At 37.5% G+C, this 26,515-nt stretch overlaps 3 protein-coding genes and 1 long non-coding RNA gene across 9 annotated transcripts; 3 read left to right on the forward strand and 1 right to left on the reverse strand.

The window, feature by feature from the left end:
- The first annotated feature begins 665 nt into the window (after nt 1–665).
- Nucleotides 666–5,176, forward strand: LOC112000163 (NADH dehydrogenase [ubiquinone] 1 alpha subcomplex subunit 13-B). The gene is made up of 3 exons (XM_024032270.2): nt 666–981; nt 4,655–4,726; nt 4,829–5,176. The coding sequence occupies exons 1-3, from the start codon at nt 767–769 to the stop codon at nt 4,971–4,973; spliced, it is 432 nt and encodes a 143-aa protein (XP_023888038.1). The 5' UTR covers nt 666–766; the 3' UTR covers nt 4,974–5,176.
- A 5,809-nt stretch (nt 5,177–10,985) lies between these two features.
- On the forward strand, nt 10,986–13,399 carry LOC112000164 (uncharacterized). 3 transcript variants are annotated; one of them, XR_002881689.2, is made up of 3 exons: nt 11,150–11,979; nt 12,065–12,186; nt 13,056–13,399. It is a non-coding gene; the product is annotated as an uncharacterized LOC112000164 (long non-coding RNA). The 3 variants fall into 3 exon arrangements; XR_010630279.1 differs by having other exon boundaries at nt 11,156–11,493; XR_002881688.2 differs by having other exon boundaries at nt 10,986–12,186.
- A 5,156-nt stretch (nt 13,400–18,555) lies between these two features.
- Nucleotides 18,556–19,266, forward strand: LOC136068995 (uncharacterized). Its single transcript, XM_065777008.1, has one exon. It carries the CDS (start codon nt 18,556–18,558, stop codon nt 19,264–19,266), a length of 711 nt encoding a protein of 236 aa, XP_065633080.1.
- A 686-nt stretch (nt 19,267–19,952) lies between these two features.
- Nucleotides 19,953–24,937, reverse strand: LOC112000156 (putative FBD-associated F-box protein At5g56820). Of its 4 annotated transcripts, XM_065776954.1 has the most exons (4): nt 23,873–24,937; nt 23,642–23,785; nt 23,248–23,518; nt 19,953–20,384 (listed from the first exon to the last, which is right to left on the reverse strand). In XM_065776954.1, exons 1-3 carry the CDS (start codon nt 24,653–24,655, stop codon nt 23,249–23,251), a joined length of 1,197 nt encoding a protein of 398 aa, XP_065633026.1. In that variant the 5' UTR covers nt 24,656–24,937; the 3' UTR covers nt 19,953–20,384; nt 23,248. The 4 variants fall into 4 exon arrangements, 1 of the variants encoding a protein (XP_065633026.1); XR_010630281.1 differs by lacking the exons at nt 23,248–23,518; nt 23,642–23,785; nt 23,873–24,937 and adding exons at nt 20,484–20,576; nt 20,705–20,857; XR_010630280.1 differs by lacking the exons at nt 23,248–23,518; nt 23,642–23,785; nt 23,873–24,937 and adding exons at nt 20,484–20,576; nt 21,463–22,279 and having other exon boundaries at nt 19,978–20,384.
- Nucleotides 24,938–26,515: the final 1,578 nt, after the last annotated feature.

Genomic DNA, 26,515 nt, shown 5'->3' on the forward strand with positions numbered 1-26,515 from the left:
AAATTAAACTGAATTGAAAACATATGCAAGTGTAATTTGTAATTTAACAAAAAAACAAAAAAACAAAAAACTTTAACCAAATAGTTAAGTCCATATTTGGAATGAACAAGAGAAAAAGTCTATATATGGTAATGTACACCAAAAGAATTCTTCTATTCCAATGCTATCCAAACGCTTAATTGACAAAAACAAATCTCAACAATATTTAAAAAATCTCATAATTTTTTTTTAAAAATATACTTTTAAATCCTTTGTTTTTTTTTTCAAAATGCACATTTTCAAAAACCCCAAACCTACGTCTAGTGCTTGCTTTATAATAATTTTTTCTTTAGATTTTTTTAGCTTATTGTCTTATATAAAACTTTTTAAAGTTTTACTCTTTCTAAATACAAATATAAGCTGCTCCTAATTGTGATTCTCGGCCCTTGCCCTCATCTTACAAGTGGTTATACTTGTTGAATGGCTATTGTATCAAGAATGTGCGATGGTTAGTTAATTTTATAAATGATAAGTGTTTTTTATTTATTTATTTTTTTTTTTTTTGTGAATTTTGTTGAAAATATGTATAGTTAATCTAAGCCAGGGGTAGTGCGATAAAATGAGAGACCACTTGGCTCCTCCCAATTGGACCCAAAAAGTGTAACTCTCGTACACAGAGCAACACACTAGCATAACTCCACACATAAGCCTCGCTCTCCGATCTCCACCCAGTAAACCTCACATCATTTCCACTTCACCAAATCCCACAGAGAAAAGAAAAAAAAAAATGACTGAAGCACAGATAAGGAAGAAGCCAGGGATGGCGAGCGTGAGGGACATGCCTGTCCTCCAAGACGGACCCCCACCGGGCGGGTTCGCTCCGGTCCGATACGCCCGTCGGATCTCCAGCAATGGTCCCAGCGCCATGGCTATCTTCCTCGTCGCCGTCGGTGCTTGGTCCTGGGGCATGTACCGGCTCGGCAAGGGCAACAAGATCCGAAGGTCCGCAATTTTTCTCAACCTAAAGAAACTGATTTCTGTTAGCTTTTGTTTTAGTTTATGGATTTTCTCATCTGGGTTTTCTCTATTTTTTGAAATAGGCTAATGGACATGTCTATTATGCGTACATCTTTGTTCTGTTGTTTATATTGGTGTTTTTGGATTTGTGGGTTTGATATTAAGATTCTTAGACCAAGAATGTGTCGATATCAAATGATGATTTGTTGTGAAAAGCAAAACCTGTTAGTGCTCTACTGAGTAAAATGCTGGGTTTCTTAGACATTTTTTGGTATATGATTTATTTTATAATGAGGATTTTCAGGCACATGAGAGAATAAATTATTAAGAAGATATCCAGATTGGCCATATAGAAAATTTTACACATTTAGATGCTTCAAATTTCAATCAATCAATATACCAAAATTAAATTGTGAAAAAAGATAAGAAGGTCCAAGTTGTGTGAGAAAAGGTTGGTAAATGAGGAAATACATCAAACAAATGACAAATATAATATTTTACAAGGCCAACAAAGCTCCCCTAGTATAGAACGCTTTGTTCATTGCCCAAGATAGCATCACGTCATGGTGTTCGTTATCAACTCTGTTTGTTTCGATGTTAATGTTTTCTAGAAAATGATTCATTTTCCAAAAAGCATTTTCTATAAAAAGTATCTCATTTTCCTATGTTTGGTAGCAACCTTAGATGAGTTGGAAAACTATCTCCTAACTTTCCTTATTTAGCCTGCTGTGAAATAGAGTTGTTTTCCAAAAAAAATTAGTGGAAAATAATCTCTAAAAAAAGCCATACTTTTTATGTTGACCAAATATAGTTTTTGTTTGACTCATTTTTTCTAATGCTACCAAACATTTGAAACGAATGGAGCGAATTCTCATCACAATTATCTACGAGTAATAAATAGCTGCATGTTATGATGCTTTAGCCCCACTTAAGCACCAGATGAAGTAAATCTTATTGTCTTACACAAGGAAAAGCAAGTGGAGAGTCAGTGAAGCAAAGTGATCATTGTAATGTTAAATTAATATAATTTTTATAAAGGATTAATAAGAAATAGCACAAATCAAAAGGTAAAATAATTTTCATCCTTGACCTCAAATTGTTCATTTGATTGGGTGTGCTCATTCCAACAAAAGAGCACTGTTTTGTTTTTTGTTCTCTATAAGAATCTTTTTGGAGTAGTTTTTAATGCAATCTGTTTTGATATATGCTGCCTCTGATTTGAATATTAGAACTATTGTGATGAAAAAAAAGTCTCAGGGTACCAAGCACAAGTGTGAGGATTCAAGCCTTGAGAGTGGGCTTTTCATGTAAAACATTGAAGCATAGGACCACACCCAGGCTACCCTTCCCAAGATCCACTTAATGACAATAAGTTTCTAGTAATGCCCATTTTTGTGGTGGGAAAAAAAATTCCATCACGTAAGGCCTAAGGGGGTCAAAGTTACACCTGTGTCATTGTTAATTTAGTAGCACTTGGCTTCCTCTAATTCTTTTCCCAGTTTAGCTTAGGGGTGATTAGGGTTGGTCAGGCTTGGGTTGGGGCTTAACCAGTCACTCGACCAACCCCTTCGGGTTGTGAACTCTCCCACTCATGGCCGTCCAGCAGATTGGACAGTTTCATCCACACCCAACCTTTAGGTGGCCAACTGGGTCTGGATCAGGTTATCGGGTATGACAGACCTCCATAACCAACAACCAAAAAAAATTTAAATTTGTACGAATTTCCTTTCAAATTTTCAATCCTTCATTCTCATCCGCCATCAGAAGTAAAAACATAGGTCCAGTGCCTATAAAAGATATAAATAGATTTAAGCCATATAAAAAAAAAAAATAATAATCATAATAAATAAAAAATAAAAACCCCATAATAATCTAAGGCAAGAGCTTAAGTTGTCCTCATTGAGGTGGAAGAAAGCCACGACCATAAGTCGCTGTTGCCCATTATCGTTGGGATCTCTGTCCAGATGAGAGCAAATGTGTTATCAATGGAAAAGAGAGTGACAGAAACTGTCGATAGAGAGGATAGAAGAGAGTGTGAGGTAAACGGTGGCGTTAAGGCTGTGTTGTTGCAAACTAAGTGAGATAGAAAAAGAAGAGAGTGAGAGGCAGAGAGAGTCGCAGGAGGGAGAGAGAGAACACTAATCTGATTGAGGAGAAATGAGGGGGAAAAAAGAAGAAGGTTAAGGCTATCCAGGTAGGGTTGGATTTCCAGCCTAAAACTACAAGCCCTGTCAACATAAATCTCACTTAGCATTATATTATCAGTGGGTTTGGTAACTTGGGTTTGTTGGGTGAGATTTTGCTTCATCCAATATCTGACCTGAAATCCATAAATTTTAAATTTCTTAAGCAAAAATCTGCCAGACGCACCATTTTTTGAATCTGCCTTGGAACCTTTGAGTTGGGTGGGTGGGTCAGGTTCTTTGGGTCCTTGAGCACTAGTTAAGCTCATCTTGTAATCCAAAACTCCCCATAAAGTCAAAACGATAACGTTTATATTTTCTTTTAAGAAATTTGATCACATCCAATCTCTCCAATGGAAAGAAGCATATGAAGCTCTAGAAACAAGTTACATGCAAGTAGCAAGCCAATTAATTATGTAGTCTAAGGCCTTATAAGTTTGGATTTAGATGGGTGAGGGTCAGCCAACTATGGTGATTGTTCTATTGAAACTATGGAGGGGACACTTAAGTAAATATATTAGTACTGAAATTACTCATCAAAAAAAAAATATATTAGTACTGAAATTTGGTCGTCTATGATGTTGTGTATATTATGGTGTCTTTGGAAAGAAAGGATGATGGCTGTAAATTACTAGAAATAAGGCTAAAGCTATTGTTCTTAAGGTCTCTTTTGAATTCACACTCTTCCTCAAATTTGTTGTTCTTTGATCTTTTGAATCTTAGATGCTAGTTTTCTTTTAGGTTATTTATCTTGTATACATCCTAAGTACTATGTTTATGTCTCTCATTGCACTTTTTTTAAATGAGACTTGTTACTTATTGACAAAATATTTCTTCACTGCCAATATTGTGGGGTCTTGCAGATTAGGAGTAGGTGAGCATGGTTCATTAATAGCTTTTACTCATGGGGAGTAACAAACATGAAATGGCTTGATTTTTAACTTCTTTATGAACCAGAAAGTTGATAAGATTGAGTAGACTTTTTGTCCTGGAGAGCAAGATGATTTATATCAATGAACCATAGGATTGGGAAATCCAACTCCGATAATTTCCATTGTAGTACTCCATTGAATCTCTGGTTTTTTTTTAATCATACTTACAGCAAGTTTCAACTGTCTTAATATGCAATGAGAAAGGTATGTCATCTTTAGAAACAATTCCCATTGCTGTATTACATAAAATTCACACACCCCCCCCCCTCCCCCCTTTATATATATATATATATAGATATTAGTTTGGGGTTTGGATTGGAAGTGTGAATTTTTAGTAGCTGGACTATATAATGTCTTTCTATATATCTTGTCATATATGATATATTTGGTTATCCTGTATACCATTCCTGTTCTATTGACTGATATTGTGAAAAACAATTAATGATACATGTAATGGGCCAACACTTGCTACGTTTGCCCATTACATGTAATTGTTTTAAGGTGAAAAACAATTAATGATACATGTAACTGTTCATTTTGTAGGGCACTTAAAGAAGAAAAATATGCTGCTCGGACAGCCATACTGCCTCTTATTCAAGCTGAGGAAGACGAAAGGTAAACAGATAACATATTTAACACTCCTCTTCCATCACCCATGCCTTATTATTAAATCATTCAACTTTAGAATACTGAATTCTGTTGGTCTACCTTCTATAGATTTGTCAAAGAGTGGAAGAAGTATCTTGAGTATGAGGCAGAAGTAATGAAAAATGTGCCTGGTTGGAAAGTTGGCGAAAGTGTGTACCACTCTGGGAGATGGGTGCCCCCATCAACAGGCGAGCTCCGTTCTGAGGTCTGGTGATACCATTCTAACTGCAGTTATTTATGTGGTGGTTGGTTAATCATCAAGAGTTGGTTGTTTTCTCTTCATGCAAGTTTCTTATATTACTCCGTCTCAGGCCCTGTTGAAGTGAAAATAAAAATGTATTTGATACTTTTCAAAACCTGCTTTGCAAATGCTACTACAACAATTATTGTTTAATGTTACTCCCAAGTTGTTTTCTACTCTTTATATTCGCCTTAAAATTTGGACTTGAAGGAACAGTATCAGAAGCGTCAACATATATTATGGTAATGTCATGGAAATGGAAAACCAACTCGTCACTCTATGCTTTGATTTGCAGTTGTGGCTATTCGAGAGCGATGTATATTTGGGTAAAGAAAATTCTAGATGGACTAGCCAGCCAGATAGTTCAATGCCAATATACTTAGTAGTAGGGGGAAAAACCTACATCATCTTGTCATTGCATGTAGCATTGATGTGTCCATTACTTCCAATATCAGTGAAATAGCTTCACTAGTAATATTTTAAAATGTTTGCATGATCTATGTTGAAATTATCTTTGATTATACGTTCCAAGTAGTCTAATTGAATCTTACGCTAGTACAAAGGATCATGAAATCTTTCCATGTATAGTTGCAGATGTAAAAGTGAAATTAAAGAGCCCGTCTGGATAGGCGTTTGTGCAGAACAAATGCATGTTTTTGGAAGAAAAATAATGTGTTTGGCCTCACATTTTCAGCAAAATACGATTTCCAAAACACCAAGAAATCACGTTTTAGAACCATGCCTCCAACTAGCTTTTTATGAAAATGCTAGTTTCAATTTCATCACTCAAAAGCAACACAAATGTTTTAGGGGTCTCAATACCTTAAATACCCTCAAGTATTTGCTTAATTAGAAATTTATCAACCCATAAAAGTCTCACCAGTGTCTCATCTGACTCTCCAGCGCTTGCAACTTCTTGGCACAAGTTGTTTTGCTAGAACGAAGATCATTTGACACACACTAGAAGTTAGAATGAGTTCAATGGTGAACTCTGCAAATTATTTGGTTGAGAAGAGACTCGCTGCTCTTTCTCTCTCACTCTATTTGGTTTCTTCACTTTTTAGAATTTTTACTTCTCTTTTTTGTGGTTGATATTGATTAGCAACATATATAATACTATTACTTTATTTAGTTGTCATTAACTCTATAGTGAGGATAGTATAAAAAATAAAAATAAAAAGCTTTGTAGTGGGGCACAGCCACACAGGGGAAGTGACGGTACTGGATAACTTTGTTAACATGTAGCATGGACTACATTTAAAATAACAGTATATCATTATCATCAACATTAAGTCTTTTTTGGTAATTTGCACCCACAACAAAAAATTTATAGTTTTCAAACTACAATTTTTACAAGTTTTAACAAACGTTTAATTGTAGCTTTCAAAATTGTGTTTTCAAAACGCATGTTTTAAAAAATACTAGTTTTTAAAACGTACATTTTGAAACAGCTTATCCAAACAGACCTTATAACTAATCAATGAGTAAAGGAATTCTTTTGGCAATATGACGAGTTTAACTCCTTGAATTTAAGAATTTTTACTTTATTTGGATCATATGAAGCTGAAAAAATGATTCTATGCCTGTACTCCTTGTTGGGTTTATGATAATCAAGATGCAAATAATATTGTTTTTTACTTTGACATTATTTCTCTTAACAATATAGTAAAGGGCAATTTGTGGGAAGATTTTATGGGCTTTATTTTCGGTTGGGCTATTTTCAGCTGAGATTACTTTTGTCAGTTAGGCTAGGGCTCAATTTGGGTAAAAACAAGCTCAAGACCAAGCCCCATCCCCACCCAACCCAATCGTCTAACCATTCCATCTCTTTATTTATTTTCATCCTCTTTTCTCTTCATTTTTCACCGTTCTACATTTGGGAATTACTTTTTTGCACTCTCTATAGAGCGGACATAAAAGATAAACTCTCTCTTTCAAATTGCTCTATCACAAAATTCAATGAGAGTTCTTCTCAAAAAAAAAAAAAAAGAAGAAGAAGAGAGAGAGTGAGGAGACATAATTTTCAAATAAGCATTCAAGAGGCATATTGAAATACTAAAAACATTCTTTTTTTATTAATTATTTATCTATAGAAAGATAGTGGAAGAAAGGAGGGGGCTCTGAATCACAACCATAAGCCATCACAAAAGGTGCCCCTACTACTAAACTATTACTTAAGCTATGTTTAGAAGTTTGGATGGAGAGGAAAGCAGAGGGGAATAATTATCCTTTATCTTATTTGGATGTTTTTAAAATTAAGTAAAGGGGAAGGGAAATAATTAATTTCTCCTCTGGTTTGGATGTTTTAAAAATTAGAACGAAAATGAGAGAAAATGATTAAATATATTTAAATTAACAATTCAACCCTTATTTGAAAATAAACTAGCAATATTGGTCCATGGTATTCAAGGGTCATGTACAATGCATATAGAAGTATGTGGCAGCAAAAAGAAAGCAACATGTATTTAAGAGTTAGTTGATAATACACAATTATCGGGTGAACCTTAAATATTTGCCCCTTTCTTTTTTCTATCACGTACCCCTACATTCGGTAATTGCTACATACTAGTACACAGCAAAACTTTTCTCTCATATTGCAACGTCCACGCATTTAAAAAACAACCCACGCATGCATGTCCACCGAACCAAGGGAAGCTCAAGCAAACTCAAACGTTCAAATTGCCTTTGTGCGATTTGCACAACTTCTTCAGTTACTGCATAATCCCATTTTTTTAGGAGCATAATATATACAAATCGTATCACTATTTCTTAAGCTATAAGGCTACTAAAGGTGAAAAAGAAAAGAAAAAGAGAAGGAATTAAACTCTTAAAACATTGACAAGAGCTTATACAAATTTTGTTTCTTCAGGCCTTCTTCTGCTTGATTGGTGACATAAAGAGAAATCGAAAGATCAAAGCTAAACATAAAAATGTTCCCAAGCGTTATGCCGATTGTTCACAAATGCCCAGCCTAAGGCGCTGGCAGGATTCATGGAAGGCCCTGTACAACCAGACCCCACAACAACCAATCCCTCAATTGCTATAGTGATAATACTACTTACAAAAGATCATCAATTGCTCATAAACAAAATAGATTTTCATTATAAAGATTTTTGGAAGATGGCTTTGCAGCCTAGTGAAATCAAGGAGGAGGTGGCTTTGGATGTGAGCAAGTGAAAGGGAAAGAATAAGAAAGATGGGGGAGGCTTGGTGTTGAGTTAGCACTTTCAAGTTCTTTGGCAGCTTATTGTCTTTAAAATCAAAAGTTGATTTCTCATCCAAAAAATCAAACTCACATAGTATACACAATCAATCAAGCAATTTATCAAACACATTGTGAGCAACTCTTCCAAACTTTAAAATTCTAGGACAAAAAACCATCAGGTCAGAACTCACAATTTCTACATAATCCATAAACCAAATATGTGTAGTATACATACCTCAAGCCACAAACCAACTAGAGATTGAAAAAATCCAGCAAAAAAAAATAAAAGCCAAGAGAAATAAAGATAGAGTTTATCTCTGAAAGAGAGCTAGGTCTGAGAAAGTAGAGTGAGAAAGCAACGTCAGAGAGAAGAGCAAGAGAGCAGCATGTCAGAGAAGAGAGAGAGAGGGGTAGAGAACATAAAAGAGATTTGAGAGAAATTTTTACGTGTATATTTTATAATTGCTATAAATGGTGATGGGCAAAGTAGGTAATTCAAAATGTTTAATTAGCTCTAGAATCACTTTCATTTACTCCTCTTTCAAAACTCTCCATTTTGAGGGAATTAAAAATAAGGGATTAGAAGTTCTAAGAAGCTCCCTAAGTCCCTCCAAATCCCCCCCCCCCCTCTCTCTCTCTTCCCTTAAAAAATATCCAAATAGGGTAAATTAAATCATTCTTCTTCCTTCCCTTCCACTCTCCTCTACTCTCTCTTAATCCAAACAAAGCATTAATCCTAAAAGATTAAAAGCCGCTATTAAAAAAATGGGTATTAATCAATTTGTCTTTAGCTTAAAAATAAATTTTATTATCTAATATTTCTTTTGTAAATTGTTGAATTTTTTTTGTTTTCTTTTCTTTTTTCACTAAATTAAAGACCTCTCTTTCACAAATGTATAAGTCCCACATACTATGAAAAGGGAGATTGTTATGGAACCATAGGTAAAACTCACATTTGAAAAACGGCTTGAGAGAGGGTGCTTAAGAGCTTATAAACACATGGTTAAACTTACACTTAATTCATGTGAGACATTAGGATCATAACATACCACTATGTTCTGCAATCGATGTCCATGATGGCTCACTCTATTAACATTGACCTAATGGTAGCCATTTCTCTTTTTGGAGGCTTCGACGACACACTCTATCGACAATGGTCGATGGTAGCCCTTTCTCCTTTTGGAGGTTCCACTCACCTATAAGTTATTTTAATTTAACCTCTAGGTCACCCCCTCTGAGATCCAATCACAAAGCCACAACTCATTTGATCTCATACTTAATGAGCTACATCTGATTACTCGACTTGGTGGTTGGTTCCGTTATCAAATGATACAAACTCATGGGTAGAACTCATCTTTGAAAACCGACTTGCAAGGAAAGAGTGCGTAAGAGCTAATAAACACATGATTAAGCTTACACTTAATCCATGTGGGGCTAACCTGATGGTAGTCCTTTCTCATTTTAGTGGCGATGGTAGTCCTTTCTCTTTTTAATGGCTCCATTCACCTGTTAGTTATTTTAATCTAGCCTCTAGATCGCCTCCTCTAAGATCTGACCACAAAACTGCAACTCATTAGATCCCATACTCAATGAGTTACACCGATTACTCGACATGGTGGTTGGCTCTGATATCAAATTATACAAACCCATGGGTAGTACTCATTCTTGAAAACCAACATAAACCGACTTGCAAGGAGAAAATGCTCAAGTGCTTATAAATACATGGTTAAACTTATATATTTAATCCATGTAGGACACTAGGATCATAACATAAAATCTAGCCTCTAAGTTGTCCCTTTCGAGATTTGACTACAAAACTGCAACTCATTTGATTTCATACTTAATGAGCTACTTTCGATTACTTGACGTGGTGGTTGGCTCTGCCAAATGATACAAACCCCTTGGTATAAGTCACCCTTGAAAATTGACTTAAACCGGCTTGTAAAGAGGAGTGCCCAAGAGCTTATAAACATATGGTTAAGCTTACACTTAATCCACATAGGACACCAGGTTTATAACATACCACCACACTCCGCAACCGACATCCATGACAACTCACGCTATTGACACTGACCCAATGGTAACCCTTTCTCTTTTTTTGGCAGCTCCACTCACCTATCAGTTATTTTAATCTAGCCTCCAAGTCACCCCTTCCAAGATCCGACCACAAAATCGCAACTCATTTAATCACATACTCAATAAGCTATATTCGATTACTCGACGTGGTGGTTGGTTTTAATACTAAATGTTACAAACCCATTGGTAGAACTTACTCTTAAAAATCAGCTTCCAAGGGGAGGGTGCTTAAGAGCTTATAAATACATGGTTAAACTTACACTTAATCTATATGGAACACTAGGATCATAATAGAAATCTCATGAACCAGATTCATAAAATAAAAACTGTTTCTTAGAGCCTTTTTTTTCTTTTCTTTTTTAAAACAAGGTTGTTCAAAGCTATTCAAGCAACCGAAGAGTTGCATTTTAAAAATATTTGAAAGTTTGTAGGTTTTTCATTATGCCTTTAAGATGATTGTGTAACTTATGTCTTTAAACTTTGATTAATGTTAGGTATGTTACAAATTTTTTATTACATTATAAAACTCATTCAACAAAAAGGAAAAAAAAAAAAAAGTTATTGAGACATTCATATTTATTATGCTATTAAAGTCAACAAATCACATTCATTGATTCATTAGGTTGTAAAACAAAAAATATATATATATTATTTTTAGCATTTTGCTATATATTAGGTACAAGAACAATAGCCTTATCATCCCAATATACACAACAAAAACGGATCTGGATCCTCTCCATTTCCCTTTGAAATGGAGGGTGTCCAGTACATGGATAGGATTTGTTTGAAAATTATCGAGGGCCAAAAACGTGCCACGTCATTTAAAATGTTAAAAACTTAACTCAACAAATTCAAATGCTGATTAAACCAATGTTAACTCAACATATTATTTTCTCTCAGCTGAAATTTCAAAGTTCAAACTCTCATCTCCGTTTCTCAAAAAAAAAAAAAAAACTCTCATCTCCAAGGATTTTCGTTCTCCATCTCACGGTCCTCACTGTCGCCGGTGCCACCAGCCATTGTGCTATTCTTTTCTCTCACCAGCCCGTCTGAAATTTCAAAGTTCAAACTCTCATCTCCAAGGATTTTCTCTCTCCATCCCACGGCCCTCACCGTCGCCGGTGCCAGCAACCATCATGCCAAGCCACCGTTGTTGCGCGGGCTATGTCTCACACCAACCTAGCATCATCAAAAAGTGTCGTCCACTTGCAGGCATAGGCACTACCCAATAAGTTTTCTCTCTCTGCCTGGTCTCATCTGCCAGAAGTTGCTTTGTGATAGTGCTTTCTTCGGGTTTTTAATTTTCTTGGGGTTTTTTATTTTCTTTTGAATTGGGATTAGTTTATACCTAAACATAGTGCCCTGCCGTCACTGTTGCTTTGTTTTGCTTTGTGATTGTGCTCTCTTGGGGCTTTTGATTTTCTTTTGAATTGGGATTAGTTTATATGCTTAAAATTTTTATATATTATCTCTATGTGTGTGTGTTTTATGCTGTGGTTATTAGAATGTTTGGTTCCATTTTTTTGGTTTGTGCGTATTTTTTTGGGTTTCACTGTTATGTAAATGTTTGTGCTTTTGCATGAATTTTGATTTTATTTTTAATTGTTCACTTTATTATGAAAGGTTTTAGGTTTTCCCTGTCATGCCATTGATTGTAGAATTGGGTGTGTGTAAATTATCCTTTAAATCTGCAATAAGGTGAGCAGAAAAAATATTCTTTATAAGGTGTAAATTATATGCCATGGTGAAGGTTTCTGTATTCATTCACTTTTGCTTAATACAGGATGTTATGAGTGGTGGACAAAAAGATCGAAACAGGTTGCCATGTTGGAGTTTGATCGCATTCGGAAGTCAATGAGTGTTATTGTCCGGGAGCCAACTGGGCAAAACCAACTTCTTGTCAAGGTGAGTGTTATATTGCCGTCTTACTGGTTTTTGTCAAAAGGATGATGTCTAATGTATAGCCCGTCTCCAAATTTCTTTTACAACTTGGTTTTGAATTTTGTTATTGCTATTGGTAAAATGAGAAAAAAATTAAATGGTGTCTTTAATCTTTTCCTTCCAGTTAAGTATTGGTGGGTTGATTTCATTCATAGGAAGTATTGACTAGATAATTGACTTGTTATATTGTATGTTGTAACATATTATACTGATTGGACAAACAATAGAAATGTGTAAATGCTATGAAGCGATTTTATCAAAGAGTGCAACAGGAATTTAGTAAAATTTGAGGTGACTAGCCACCTAGAACATGAGGGAGAGAATAGACAAAACTTGGGTTTTATTCTTCTTGTGTTCCATTCCTTCCTTCACATTACATAAATAATACAAATAATGGAAAAACTATCCTAACAAATAGAAACTAACTCCAATCAAATACAAATTTCAAACAATGTCATCCTAATATACTGCTTATTAATCCTCATATGCTGTTCCATATTTGTTCAAAGTCAATTTACCTCTATTGTGAATGTCTCTTTGTTTTCCCTGTTATGCCACTGATCACTTTGTAAATGTCTCTTTGTTTTCCCTATCATGCCAATGTTTAGATTTTTGTTTACTAGCTGCTAGCTGCTGATATACACTAGCTTTTAGGGTGAGGCAGATGAATTTTAGATTTTCAAAAATCTGAACTGTTGAGAACCCTTTTGTGGTTGGTATTTGAACTTTAAAGCTCTTATAGGAAGAATAATTGAATTTTTTGACCCTTTTTTGTGCCTCTCTTTTTGTGGTTGTTAATTTTGCTTGTATGTTTCATTGATCCTAATTATCAGTAATTTGGAAGGGCCTTTGGAGCTATGATACATCCCAAAGCTTTGATACCAAAAGAACTTACATAACAAAGAAGCATCATACATTCATACCAAGAGATGGGGAAAGTTTTTTAACACGAGGCAAGTCGAAGTGGTCAAGCTAAGATTGAAAATTGTAGACTTTGGATGGAATGTATAATCAAGAAGCAAAAGGTGGAATGTATAGTCAAGCAAAAAGCACACCAATTGTAGAAGTTTCATGTTATTATAATCAAAGTGTTTATTTCAATGGAATTCTTGTTATGTGATCAAAGTGTACATTTTAATAAAAAAAATTTAATTTGATGGCATGGATTATTAAGGAATTTTATTGTTTTTTTTTTTCTTTTTCTGCTGTACATAATGCATATGATTTTTATTTTTATAAAAAATGAGTTGAAAAGGATCATTTTGATAAATCTATTTACAAGAGTGACGCTTGCAAGTTCTAGGGGATCAGATTAGAGATTACCTTTGTTTGTATGCCTGAAAATGAGGGATTATATTTTGAATGAGTATCCTTAATTTGTTATTGCCTACAACAAAAATATTACTTATAAAAAGTAGAGTTTTAGTAGATTCAGCATAGGGGGAGTTCGTAGCTTCTTCATTGAGTCCAAATCCTTTAAATTAGTTTTAGAGGAAGGGGGCCGTTACTTCTTGCTAAGGATCTTTGAGAGGGGCAGATTCTTTATGAGATTAGTTTTCATGGGTAAGAATGCAGCAATATGGCTGATGAATAACATTGAAGACTTTATTGTTGGGAAGAGTTCTAAGCAGTTTTTCATTTTTAGAGATGGGGACACTGCCTTTACTCTCCAAAGGAGCTTCAACTCTTTTGGTCAATTCTTGCTACTGACTGAACTCAAAGTGGGTGGATGTAGGAGGTCAGTTATTATCCCTGAAGGCAAAGAGAAGTTTGGTTGGAGGGCCTTTGGCCTTGAACTAAGAAAGCTGCTGAATCCTTCCCATTATGCGTTGGCTGGTTTTGGTCCTCCAAGTTTTTTTCCTCAGGTGCAGAGGTATAACTTGGAAGCCCAAAACTCTAGAACTTTTGCTGAAGTTGTGCAAGGCTTCCATGGAAGAACAGAGGTTAGCAAGCACATTAAGCAGCTGGATGAAAAGAAGGGGGTGACTCTGAGACTTCAAGGTGCCAAAGTGGGGGTTTTTCCGGTGGGTAAGGCTGATAAGATGGAGGTGGTGAGAAGGGACAGGAGGAAGCAGAGCATTAATGTGGAGGCAGAGGTTGGTGAGCAATATCTGGTAGACAGGAGGTTACGTTTCCCAAGCTCCAGTTTAAATTCAAAAGATTATGAAAAGATGAAGAAGAGTGATGCTAGGAGATATGGCTGGTCAGGAAGAGGTCTTATCGTGGAGGTTGATGTGATAGGGAGGAGGTGGGTTTCCTGGGACAGAAACAAAGTGGGAGAAATGAATTTCAGAGGGGAATCACGTGCACTGGCGTCGGACTGCAATATAAGAGGTACTAAGGCCCTAAAATGGGTTGCAAGGGAAACCAAACAGGCTGAACAAGTCTTGGGCCTTACCACAAGCCCATTGCTGCCCGACCCAGGTGTGGGTTATTTTAATTGCTCTGGCCCAAGTCAGTTTAAAGAGGGAGAGAGCTCTCGGTCAGGAGAAGAGAGACCAACTCAGAGCCTGATGAAGGAGGCGAGCTCTATGGCTTGTTCCTAGTGCTCCGATCTTGAGCCGGTGGTGCTGGGCCGAGGTTCTCAGCCTCCGACGGTGGCCGGCGGCCCATCTTTTGCCTGAAACAGCTCCGATGAGCCCTCTTTTTCACCAGGTAAGTCTGAGCTGACGTTTTCGAGGTCACCAGTGGATTTTCTCTCTTCTTTTCTCTTCCTCTCTGGCTTCTTTTTGTGCTTTTCGAGGGCTGGGTTTGTGGACACACCCATGAAGGCTGTGGGTGATGCCCCTGGGGAGGGAGTTTTGGTGGTGGAAGAATTGGAAGACTCAGAAATGGGTTCGGGTGTGTTTCACACGAAGGCAGTGGGTGAGGTCAGCGGGGAGGGAGCATTGGTGGTGGAAGAGTTAAACAATTCTGATTTGGGTTTGGGTGTGATACCCACGAAGGCAGTGGGTAATGCCCCTAGGGAGAGTGCTTTGGTGGTGGAAGAGTTGAATAATTCAGATATGGGTTTGGGAGGAGAGGATAGCTTATCAATTCCTCTGAGGTCTATCACTCCCTTTGGGCTGCCTTTGGCAGCTGAGTTGGATTGTGATTATGAGGCATTGGAATGTGTGGATACGTTAGATATTTCTAGTTGGGTGAAGAACAGACTTCCTGGTTTTAGTAAGCTGGTGGGGCTTCCTCTGAGTCGACATGAGAAGTTATGTATTGCTCTGTTACAAAAGATTGAGAAGGAGACGGAGGATGTCAAAGTGTTGAACAGGAAAGCTGCAATTCCTAGAAAAGCTCTCATTAAAAAGAATAGAGGGAAGAGAGAGTTGAGGAACTTGCAATCTTCGGTTAACTATGATGGCAAGTAGAGTGTAGGTTGCTGAACTATTTCATCAATTGGGATTTTCATGTCTTTATGAATTTAAAAATTCTTTCTTAGAATGTTAGGGGTTTGAATGATTGTCAGAAATGGTCAGTTGTGAAAAATTTATTGCGTGAGTGGAAGTGTGATGTAATTTGCCTTCAAGAGACCAAGCTATCTGGCTTGGACAGACAAATGGTTGGCAGCCTGTGGAGCTGTCCCTTTGTGGATTGGGTGGTTTTAGATGCTGTCCAAACGGCGGGTAGGGTTTTGTTGATGTGGGATAGGAGGGTATTGGAGAGGTTGGACTTTCTTCTGGGTTCCTTTTCTGTGTCTGTTCTGTGGAAAGGGGTGGGGGATGGCTTTACCTGGGCGTGTTATGGGGTTTATGGCCCAATTGATAATAATGCGAGAGGACTCATGTGGGACGAGTTGGTTGGTACTCACCAATATTGGAACGTTCCTTGGTGTTGCATTGGGGATTTTAATATTGTTCGTTTCCCAAGTGAACGGTCGGGTAACTCCCGTCTTACTCCGGCTATGGAACTTTTTTTGGAGTTCATTGAGGATCTTAATTTGATTGATTTGCCTTTAGAGGGAGGGAGTTTTACCTGGTCTAGCAGCTCCGATCAGCCTTCGATGTCTAGGATAGACAGAGTGTTGGTGTCTCACGATTGGGAAGAGCAATACCCGGATGTGATCCAACGGATTTTACCTCGTCATGTTTCAGATCATTTCCCAATTCTGGTGGAGGTAGGGGGAATGGCGAGGGGGAAAAGTCCGTTTAGGTTTGAGAATATGTGGTTAAAGACGGACGGGTTCATTGATAGAGTTCACTCTTGGTGGAATCGGCATTCTTTCTCTGGTACTACTAGCTTTGTGTTTGCCAAAAAATTGAAGGCCTTAAAAGAAGATATCATTCAGTGGAACCGGTCGGAGTTTGGTCATGTCAGACGCAAAAAGTCCCAATTATTAGAGGCTTTGAAATTGCTTGATGCCAAGGAAGGGGAGTTTGGCCTCTCTAATGCAGAGTTATGCGAGAGAATTGTGGTGAGATCCGAAGTAGAGAGTCTTCTCTCTTTGGAAGAAATCTCATGGAGACAGAAATCAAGAATGTTATGGATTAAAGAAGGAGATAATAATACTAAATTCTTCCATAAGATGGCTAATTCCCGTAGAAGGTTTAACCATCTAAGAATTTTGGAGGTGGATGGGGTGGTGTATGAGGAGTCGTCTGAGGTGGCTGCTCAAGTGGTTCAATTTTATAAAAATTTGTATCAGGAGACAAAGGAGTGGAGGCCTTTTGCGGAATGTTTGGAGTTCGATCAGATAGATGGGTCGGAGAGGTGCTGGCTTGAAAGGAGGTTTGAGAAGGAGGAGATTCTTTTAGCTGTTAATGAGTTGGCTGGGGATACAGCCCCAGGTCCAGATGGTTTTTCCATGGACTTCTTTCACCATTGCTGGAGAATGGTGGAAAGAGATGTTCTAGCAGTTTTTGAGGAGTTCTATCTCCACAGTAAGTTTGAGAAATCTCTGAACGCTACTTTCATAGCCTTAATTCCTAAGAAGAATGATGCTTCCAATATCCGAGATTTCAGGTCTATTAGCTTGGTGGGGAGCTTGTACAAGATCTTGTCTAAGGTTTTGGCAAATCGCTTGAAGACGGTTTTAGACCAACTGATCTCTGAGTCCCAGAATAGTTTTGTGGGAGGTAGACAAATTCTTGACTCAGTTCTCATTGCTAATGAGTGTGTTGATAGCCGTGTTAAGAGTAAGACTCCAAGGGTTATTTGTAAGCTTGATATCGAGAAAGCTTATGACCACGTGAATTGGGAGACTTTATTAGATCTCTTGAAGAGAATGGGCTTTGGAGAGAAATGGTGTAGATGGATCCGGACTTGTATTTCAACTGTTCATTTCTCTATTTTGGTTAATGAAACTCCAGCTGACTTCTTTAGGAGCACGAGGGGTTTGAGACAAGGGGACCCGCTATCTCCTATGTTGTTTCTGGTTATTATGGAGGTTTTAAGCAGAATGCTGAAAAGAGTTGAAGGTGCTAGTTTGATCAGGGGTTTTAAGGCAGATCGTAGACGGGGTGAAGGGGAATGTGTCTCTCATCTTCTGTTTGCGGATGACATTATTCTTTTTTGTGATGCGGAAGAGGATCAGATCCTTCACATTCGGATGCTTCTCCTTTGTTTTCAGGTTGTGACAGGTTTGAAGGTTAATGTCCTGAAAAGCGAGATGGTTCCAATAGGAGAGGTTAATAATGTGCATGCCTTGGCAGAGATTCTGGGTTGTAGGATTGGGACTTTGCCTATGACCTATCTAGGTATGCCGCTAGGGGCTCCTCATAAGTCTCCCTCTATTTGGAATCCTATTTTGGAGAAAATTAAGTGTAAGCTGGCTGGGTGGAAGAAGCTGTATTTGTCGAAAGGTGGAAAGACTGACGTTACTTAAGAGTACGCTATCTAGCCTTCCTACTTATTATTTGTCTCTTTTTACCATTCCATCGCATGTGGCGAATAAGATTGAGAAGATGCAAAGGGACTTCTTGTGGGGGGATTCGAAGGCTCACTTGGTGGGGTGGGATAAGGTGTGTGCTCCTAAGGCGAACGGTGGTCTGGGTGTTAGGAAAATAACCACTTTCAACAAAGCCAAAATGGTTATGGCGGTTTGGGGTTGAGGAGACTCGTCTCTGGAGGAGGGTTGTAGTTTCGAAGTTTGGGGAAGAGTGGGGGGGTTAGTCTTCTAAGCTGGGTAGGGGTGCCTATGGGTGCAGTTTATGGAGAAGTATTTGAAAAGGTTGGGAGGTGTTTAGTAAATGCATTCAGTTTGAAGTAGGGGTGGGGGATAGAGTGAAGTTTTGGACAGATAGGTGGTGTGGGGACTTACCACTCCATCGATCCTTCCCATTAGTGTATGGGATTGCTTCTAATAGAGAGGCATTAGTGGCCTTGTCTCTCGAAAGGTTGGGGATGGAGGCTCAGAGAAGCTGGAATGTTCGCTTGCTAAGGGATCCTAATGATTGGGAGATGGGTGAGGTGGATGAATTCCTCCGTACCTTGGGTTCTAATTTGCCTCGTTCTGAGCTTGGAGACCGTATGAGGTGGATGTTGACAAAGAAGGGGGATTTTGACATCTGCTCTTTCTACAACAAGCTTCGTTGTCCTTTGCCTATTATCTTTCCTTGGAAAGGTATTTGGAAGGTTAAGGCTCCTCCGCGCGCCTCTTTCTTTGTTTGGACTGCAACTTGGGAGAAGATTCTTACAGGAGACATTCTGAGGTGTAGAGGAGTGGCTTTTGTTGACCGGTGCATTATGTGTCGTAGTAATGGGGAGACGGTGAATCATCTACTTCTTCATTATGAAAAAGCTTATCTGCTGTGGAGCTTGGTTTTTAGAACTTTTGGGATCTCTTGGGTTCTGCCAAGATCGGTTGCAGATACGCTTTTTGGTTGGTGGAATTGGTTTGGAAAGCATTCTTCTAGCATTTGGAATTTAGCTCCTTTGTGCCTTAAGTGGTGTATCTGGAGGGAGCGGAATTGGAGAACTTTTGAGGATACGGACAAATCCGATAATCAGTTGCTCGCTTTCTTTAGTGGTTCTCTTTTTGATTGGACTAGGGCTTGGGGAATCACCTCTAGTGACTCTCTCCCTTTGTTCCTTAATTCTCTGCTCTATACTTAGTTCTTATGTTGGCTTTTGTTTGTTTTGTTGTTTTTTCTTGTTGTTTGTTTCCTTCTCTGTACTCCTTGCTCTACCTTTTGTTTTTCATGAGGTAGCTCTTTGAATATACATCTTTTTACTTATCAAAAAAAAAAAAAATGAGTTGAAGACTAGAAGCAGCCTAGCAGCCCAACTGTAAAAAGGTTTGAAGAGAAGGGTATAAGTGTTATTGATAAAGTCAAGTGCAAGCTTTGTTATGCAAAGTTTCATGTACCAAATTTTGCTCGTTATCAAGAAAAGGTTTTGAAAGGTTTTGAAGTATTCCATGCCTCGTTGAAGACAATGTATCTTGAACTGAGCAACTTTAAAATTCAATTCTAGTAAAGATTCACATTTGATATATTCTAGCTTGTAGGACAACTTGGAGTCTTGGACTATTATTTGCACATTTTGTATCAAGTTTTTGGATAGTTTTTGTAGTTGGCTTTTGAAGATGCTTAAATATGTTGGTTTTCATATGTACATATTTTTAGCAGTACTCACTCGTGTATAATAGTGCTGATGCACTTTTACGTTAACATTCAAAGCTATTAAATCACCCTTTTACATTAATATTTAGAGCTCTTAAAACATTGCAACTGGTGCGTACTTGTGTATAACATATTTTCCTATTTTTGTGTTCTTTTAAAGAAATCATAAACTAAAGGAATATGTAACATTCACATCACTATGAATTCATAAGGCATCATCAACAATAAAGTAAATTGCTTCAAGTTGAAGAGTTCATAAGGCATCATCAACCATAAAGTAAATTGCTTCAAGTTGAATAATTGATGGCCCGTTACAATCAAAATTTGATCCAAAAAAGAACAAATTTTATTAAAATGTACATTTTGATTACAAAGGCCATAATAACAAGAGTTCTATGGAAATAAACACTTTGATAACAATGTCAGCCACTTCCACACTTGACTATACATTCCATCCAAAGTCTACAATTTTCAATCTTAGCTTGATCACTTTGACGTGCCTCGTGTTAAACAACTTGCCCCATTTCTTGGTATGAATGTATGATGCTTCTTTGTTATGTAAGTTCTTTTAGTATCGAAGCTTTGGGATGTATCATAGCTCCAAAGGCACTGCAAGAAAAAAATGATGTTGTAACAACTCATGTACATAGAAATCAAAAAATTAAAAAACCATAACCCTCTAAAACCTGACAAATGTTTCAGACTCACCCCCCATTTATAGGAATAAATCTAGTCCTGCAAGATGAGTTTGTTCAACAAGTTTGCACTGCTTCTAGCATAAGCCACCAACCTTTTAAGTTCCTTTTGAGTAAAACAGTTTCCATGTGTCAATAACCAAAAGGTAAGTCCTAATTCTGATAAAAGTTTGATATAGCTGATGGAGATATTTCAGAAGGAAAATCCAACAAAACAAAACAAAAATTTCTAACCTCCTCTCATAACTTAAACTACATAAGACAAAAACCTCGAGCCCTCCACTCAGTTATAGTGAAATACTTCTGCATAACATGTTTGAGGAAATCTCTTGAATTTTCAGATACCCAAAAAAAAAAAAATATATATATATATATATATATATATCAAGTCTAGGCTTCAAAGCTTTAATTTTAAAAAAAAAAAAATATATATATATATATATATATATATCAAGTCTAGGCTTCAAAGCTTTAATTTTTTTAATATATATATTTTTTCCATTTTCTTACCAACCAAACAGTGCTTCACTTATGAATTTCTCACTCATCAAGCATGATTTATATAAATCTAGTCAAACATAGCTCCTCACACCCGATTCCAGAACTAATCAAATATTATTCTATGAAAGCCTATTTATGCCCTTTTTTCCCCTTCATTTTCATACCATCCAAATAGAGCTTCCACTCGCTGATTTTCTCACCTATCAAAGCATGATTCATATAAATCAAATCAAACACAAATTCCTCACACCCAATTCCACAAATAACAAATAATTTTGATATAAACCCCATTTATATGCTCTTCTAAAACCCTAATTAAAATACACCAAATCCCTAATAATGAGTTACCAAATCAACATGAACACAGAATAAACTATATGAACAATTAAAAAAAGTATAAATAAACTGATATGATTAATAAATCAAACAAATTAAGTTAAATTTTAAAAAAATTAATGATAATTTTAGTTATTTAATCATATATAATATACCTGAGAAGGAGAGGCTTGAATCGCTAGCTCATTGCCTACACGATGATGAGACATAGCCCGCGCAACAACAGTGGCTTGGCATGATGTCTGGTGGCACCGGCGACGATGAGGGCCGTGGGAAGGAGAGAGAAAATCCTTGGAGATGAGAGTTTGAACTTTGAAATTTCAGATGGGCTAGTGAGAGAAAAGAATAGCACAATGGCTAGTGGCACTGGCGACGGTGAGGACCGTGGGATGGAGAAAGAAAATCCTTTGGAGATGAGAGTTTGAACATTGAAATTTCAGGTGAGAGAAGAATATGCTGAGTTAATAACCGGTTGAGTTAAACCCCAGTTAAGTGCGTTAACTCCAGTTTAAGTGTGGTGTTTACATTTTAAATGACGTGGATCATTTTTGAGCGTGGATCATTTTCAAAGAAATCCTCACCGTGCACTAGAGCCTCTCCATTTCAAAGGGAAATGGAGAGGATCCGGATCCAACAAAAACCTTTCAACCTATAAACTAGAAAACAGTATTCTCTTAACTTTTATAGTGATATAAAATTAAAAATAGTATTAGTCAAGTGTTTCTTTACGCAAAAAACCCTAATAACAAGCTAGAGAAACAATAAACTACACAAATCGGCGTAATGAGAAACCCCAAATACTAGAAAGGGTAGGCAAAGAGTAGCAATAAGATACACAAAATCAATCTGATGAGAAAGTAGACCCCAATACTTGAAAGGGTAGGCAAGCAGAACTCGCAACAATTATGATATATTGAATGCAATCGACTACTAAAAAACAGGTTTTCTTATTCGAATTAAAACAAAAATAGAATGCGCCAAGAAAGATCACAAATGCCTGCCAACATCTCTAGATCGATGCTTTTAAGCCAACAATGTGATAAAGTTGCTCATTCTATCATTGTAGCTCAACCCAACATATATTTAATCAACGCTTAAAACAAATATAAATACAGAATGGAGAGGGGGAAGAGCTAGTAATGATGTCATCGAAGTAGAAACTAGGAAGCTTGACAAAACCATATATTGATTAAACAAGAACTCATTTGTATGTATTACAACAGAAAAAGGAAGCAACTCAACTTTTGATTCCGTAAACTTCAAGCTTTTGGCATGGATAAAAAAGAAAGAGTAGAGAGGGAAAAGAGGTTGTACAAGAAGCAACAAGAAGCACCGAGATTTGTAGGTGTAGACTAAGAACCTTTTCTCCACGAATCAAGAAGCACATCAATAAACAAAGGACATACAACTATCTAACAAAGACAAACCAATAAAAAATGAAATCTCCCAAAAAAATTTACCTTCGAGATTTGGCTTTATCATTTCTTCTACTCAAAAGTGCATTAGAAGCATATCTAACCCCTATGGAGTACACATAACTTACTCTCTTTTTTTCTATAGTTCAAACTTTGAATAGACACACTTAATTATTTTACCATTTCAATTGTTACAACTAGGCAACCAACTGAAAGATCCAGCATGCTTCAAGTATATCTAGAAGCTTTTCCTTTTTATCGATATTTTAGCGTAATTTCAAATAGAACTATGCCTTTCTTATGAAGGTGTTTGCACAAAGGTTTCACCAAACCCAAGAAACAAAGGGAATGATTTATAATTCAAATGGCTAAAATGAAGGGGGGAAAAGAACTTAAAAGGAAATTGAAAGCATGCACAAGTTTAGAGGGAATGATTTATAATTTACCATAAAAAATAAAAATAAAAAATTTGTAACATGCCTACGGAGTTTATTGATGACTACCATTTATAAACTAGTTTAGTACCTTATTTAACTGAAAGTAGACATGTGCTAGAGCGCCTTGGGAATATGGATAGTTCCTCAAAAACACTTCTGTTCAACTTAGAATGATGATGAACTTCGATTCTCACTGCCTTCAAGACTCTTGCCTCCTTTAGAATAAATTTTACAAAATCCACTTCATGTTTTAATCCTTTATATCCTCGAAAGTAAAATGTTGTAAGGTGTGATAACAAAGAATTAGGATCATTTGGTGGCTCAGTCCAGAATAATTTCTGTGTACGAGCTTTAGCAATCTGATGATGACACGACACATGGTTATGGTACTTCATGACAACAGATAAATAATTTAAATTTAGGGAAAAGTATATAAAAAAATAAAATAAAATAAAAGAAATCCTTTGATTAACTAAACTAACCTTATCAACTAAAACAACTCGTAGATTAGGAGCCCGTAGGAGCAACGCCTCTAGCACACTCAAGTTATGCCCATTATATTTGAAAACCAGGCAGACCAAATTCTGGAACCTGGTAGGACAAATCGAACCATAGCTGCGTTGACACTGCAGGAAGAGAGATTTTAAGCACAACAACATATATAAAAGCTTGTAACAATGGTTAGAACAAAAAAGAAATAAGGGTGAAATTACCTCAAAATCAAAGTACTCAAGAGATGGGGTGTCTATTTTGAGTTTGTTATTTAAATAGGAGACACTCAATCTTTTCAAAGTAGGTACACAAATTTTAAATTTGAATTCCTTGTAATCATCTATTTTCAAGGTCAAATCTTCAAGGACTGGGCAAAAAGAGAGGAGTGTCACGAAAGAGTCGCAATTTGCGAAAGTAATACTTTCAAGACGCAGTATCTTCAGTGTGTTGAGTTGAAAGGATGATGAAGACGAAGGATCGAGAACAATGTGCCCTTCTATTTTCAGAACCGCTAATTTGTTGCAATAGAATATGCTATGTGGCAACTTCCAAAAGCAGTCAGTAGGAGTAGGAGTAGGAGTAGGAAAATTGATAATCTGGAGATCAAGTTCCTGGAGGTTAAGAGCAGAAGTAGTAAAGGTGGAAATCCATCTGTCAAGACGTTTCTGATGATATAACTTGTATTTCAAGCGAAAATTTCGGAGGTACTTTGCTTTGTGTTTAGCCAAAACCTGGGACACATAGCATTCAAAGTTGATAATCGAACCAACTTTATCACACTCAAACTTTGGAAAACTGTCAGTGTCGAGGTTGAGTTTTGGGACGTAAGTCCAGAGGAGTTTCCACCTACTTGACAACCTGCTTGTTTGGATGGCCTGTTTGGTTCCGAGGAGTGAAAGGATGTGAATGAGAAGACAATCCGGAAGATCACTGATCCTATCCGCACCCATTGTTTCTTCTCTGCAATAGAGTTTCTGGCGTTTCGATTTAGAGGAGTTGGCCATGAAGGTAAGTAAGATGAAGAAGAAGAAGTATTTGTTGGGTTAAAGTGAAGGATTTGAAGTTACCCGAAAAACAAGTACTTCTTTTGGGATTGGGAATCTAAAGTCACGGAGAGGCAGTGATTTTTGGTTTTTGGTTTGAATTTCCTGAGAGAGAGAGAGATATAAAGGATTTGAAAGTCGGTGCAAAACCCTTTTTTTTTTGGGGGGGGAGAAAGTCGGTTCAAAACTTTTGTATGGGGAAGGGTTGTGAAGGAACAGATTCGTGAGGCAGAGCCGAAGAAGGAGAATTTACTGATGCCCTATTTCGCTGAAACGCCGAGTTTTTGTTTTGCTTGTTATTTATTTATTTAGAGTAATTCTTAGGTTTCTCTCCTAGCACAGTAGACGGTGCTCACTCGTCAATGTTCGACCCAACCCACGAATACGACACGAACTCGACACAAATTTTTTCGAGTTAGGGTTGGACCTTAATGGGTTTGGGTCATAAACAGGTCAACCCGAAAGCGACACAATAAGAAACGTGTCATAAGCAGATCAACCCGCATAACTCGCAATAGACATGTTTAACACGCTAATTTATTTATGTCAACCCGAAATGACTCATTTAACAACTGTAAGGGGGTGGGCCTTGATGGAGATGTTGGGCAAATTCCTGCCGCTCCAAGCCCAAGTTGTTTCTGGTTGAGGAGTCGGGACCGGCCCAATTGGAGCACACCTTGGCCTGGCTTGTGCACAATCTTTGCCGCGTCTGCCAAAGTCTATTTAAGAGCCCACAACAGGCAGAGTTATTGTTAACAAGTTATGGCAGGCAGACGTAATATAGAAAAGCGTAAAGAAAATGCAGTCTCTATTTCTGCCGCAATAAACAAGATAAATAACTTAAAAGGTCTCGCTTTTAAAGAATAACACTTAAACAAAGGATTAGAGCGGGATTAATAGAGTAAAAAAGAATGAGTCTGCCAGACTAAGTATTACCGCAGGATTCCAACCACGGAAGGGAAAACCACTCCCTCAACGCAAGTAACTTCACTTGATGAAATTAATTGCTTTGAGAGGACGATCCCAAATGGTATGTGCCCAGGTATAGACTTGTATTTCCTATTGAGGACAAGGCTATTGAGGGAGAGAGGAGGGTTAACCCATTTAGGTGCATGCCTGCCATAAACACTCTGTTTTTCTTTTCTCTCTTAGAATTCCTTTCTCTCTGTTTTCTTTCTTCCAATTCTTTTCTCTCTGTTTTCTCTATGACTTCTCTTTTTCGCCTCCCTTTTGCACACAGCCACGGGTTCCTTATATAGGGCCTGCCGTGGCCGATTTTACTGTTCTAGCCTTCCTATGACTCTGTTCTGTTATCGTAGCATTTTGCCATCCACTTACCGAGTCAAAGTGGTTTAGATCCACCATTGACCTGTGGCTTTCAGACAATGAAGGTTCCTTTTCTACTTCGTCCAGTGTGTCCTCTCTTTCACTTGGTCTCTCATGGCATGCACCCAGCGGTTCTTACCCACCCTTACCTCTTTTGGGTGGCATGTCATCCTAGCAGGACTGTGCCCACCGAAAGAGTCTGGGCAAGAAACGCAAAACGGGTTCCCGCTCCTCTCCCCACCGCCAGACCGTGCCCTCACCCATGACGTCACCTTTTCCCATAGTGGCTGGGTATAGGCTGGTGATGCTTGAGTCGTTCACATGCATTACCTTATTGATGTTTCATTCGTTTGCCGAGGTCTGAAAATGGGTGCGCATATCCTGCCGTGCACTTTTTTGGCATTTTCTGGTGTGGATTGTTTTTCCGGCAGGCCAACGCCCATGTGTTGTCCCTTTCTTTAGAGGGTTGAGCTCTGTAGTGGGCTTCCCTTTAGT

Source organism: Quercus suber, unplaced genomic scaffold, assembly GCF_002906115.3.
Source record: "Quercus suber isolate HL8 unplaced genomic scaffold, Cork oak 2.0 scaffold_146, whole genome shotgun sequence".
NCBI lineage: Eukaryota > Viridiplantae > Streptophyta > Magnoliopsida > Fagales > Fagaceae > Quercus > Quercus suber.

What these genes read in the sequence shown, in the direction of transcription:
- LOC136068995 (XM_065777008.1), top strand. Translation starts at nt 18,556, where the DNA reads ATGGAGGCTCAGAGAAGCTGGAATGTTCGCTTGCTAAGGGATCCTAAT.
- LOC112000163 (XM_024032270.2), top strand. Translation starts at nt 767, where the DNA reads ATGACTGAAGCACAGATAAGGAAGAAGCCAGGGATGGCGAGCGTGAGG. An exon ending in AAGGGCAACAAGATCCGAAG is followed by an intron (nt 982 to 4,654) that starts GTCCGCAATTTT and finishes TTCATTTTGTAG; the next exon opens with GGCACTTAAAGAAGAAAAAT. An exon ending in CAAGCTGAGGAAGACGAAAG is followed by an intron (nt 4,727 to 4,828) that starts GTAAACAGATAA and finishes TACCTTCTATAG; the next exon opens with ATTTGTCAAAGAGTGGAAGA.
- LOC112000156 (XM_065776954.1), bottom strand. Translation starts at nt 24,655, where the DNA reads ATGGCCAACTCCTCTAAATCGAAACGCCAGAAACTCTATTGCAGAGAA. An exon ending in TTGAGTACTTTGATTTTGAG is followed by an intron (nt 23,786 to 23,872) that starts GTAATTTCACCC and finishes CTCTTCCTGCAG; the next exon opens with TGTCAACGCAGCTATGGTTC. An exon ending in GAGTTGTTTTAGTTGATAAG is followed by an intron (nt 23,519 to 23,641) that starts GTTAGTTTAGTT and finishes TGTCATCATCAG; the next exon opens with ATTGCTAAAGCTCGTACACA.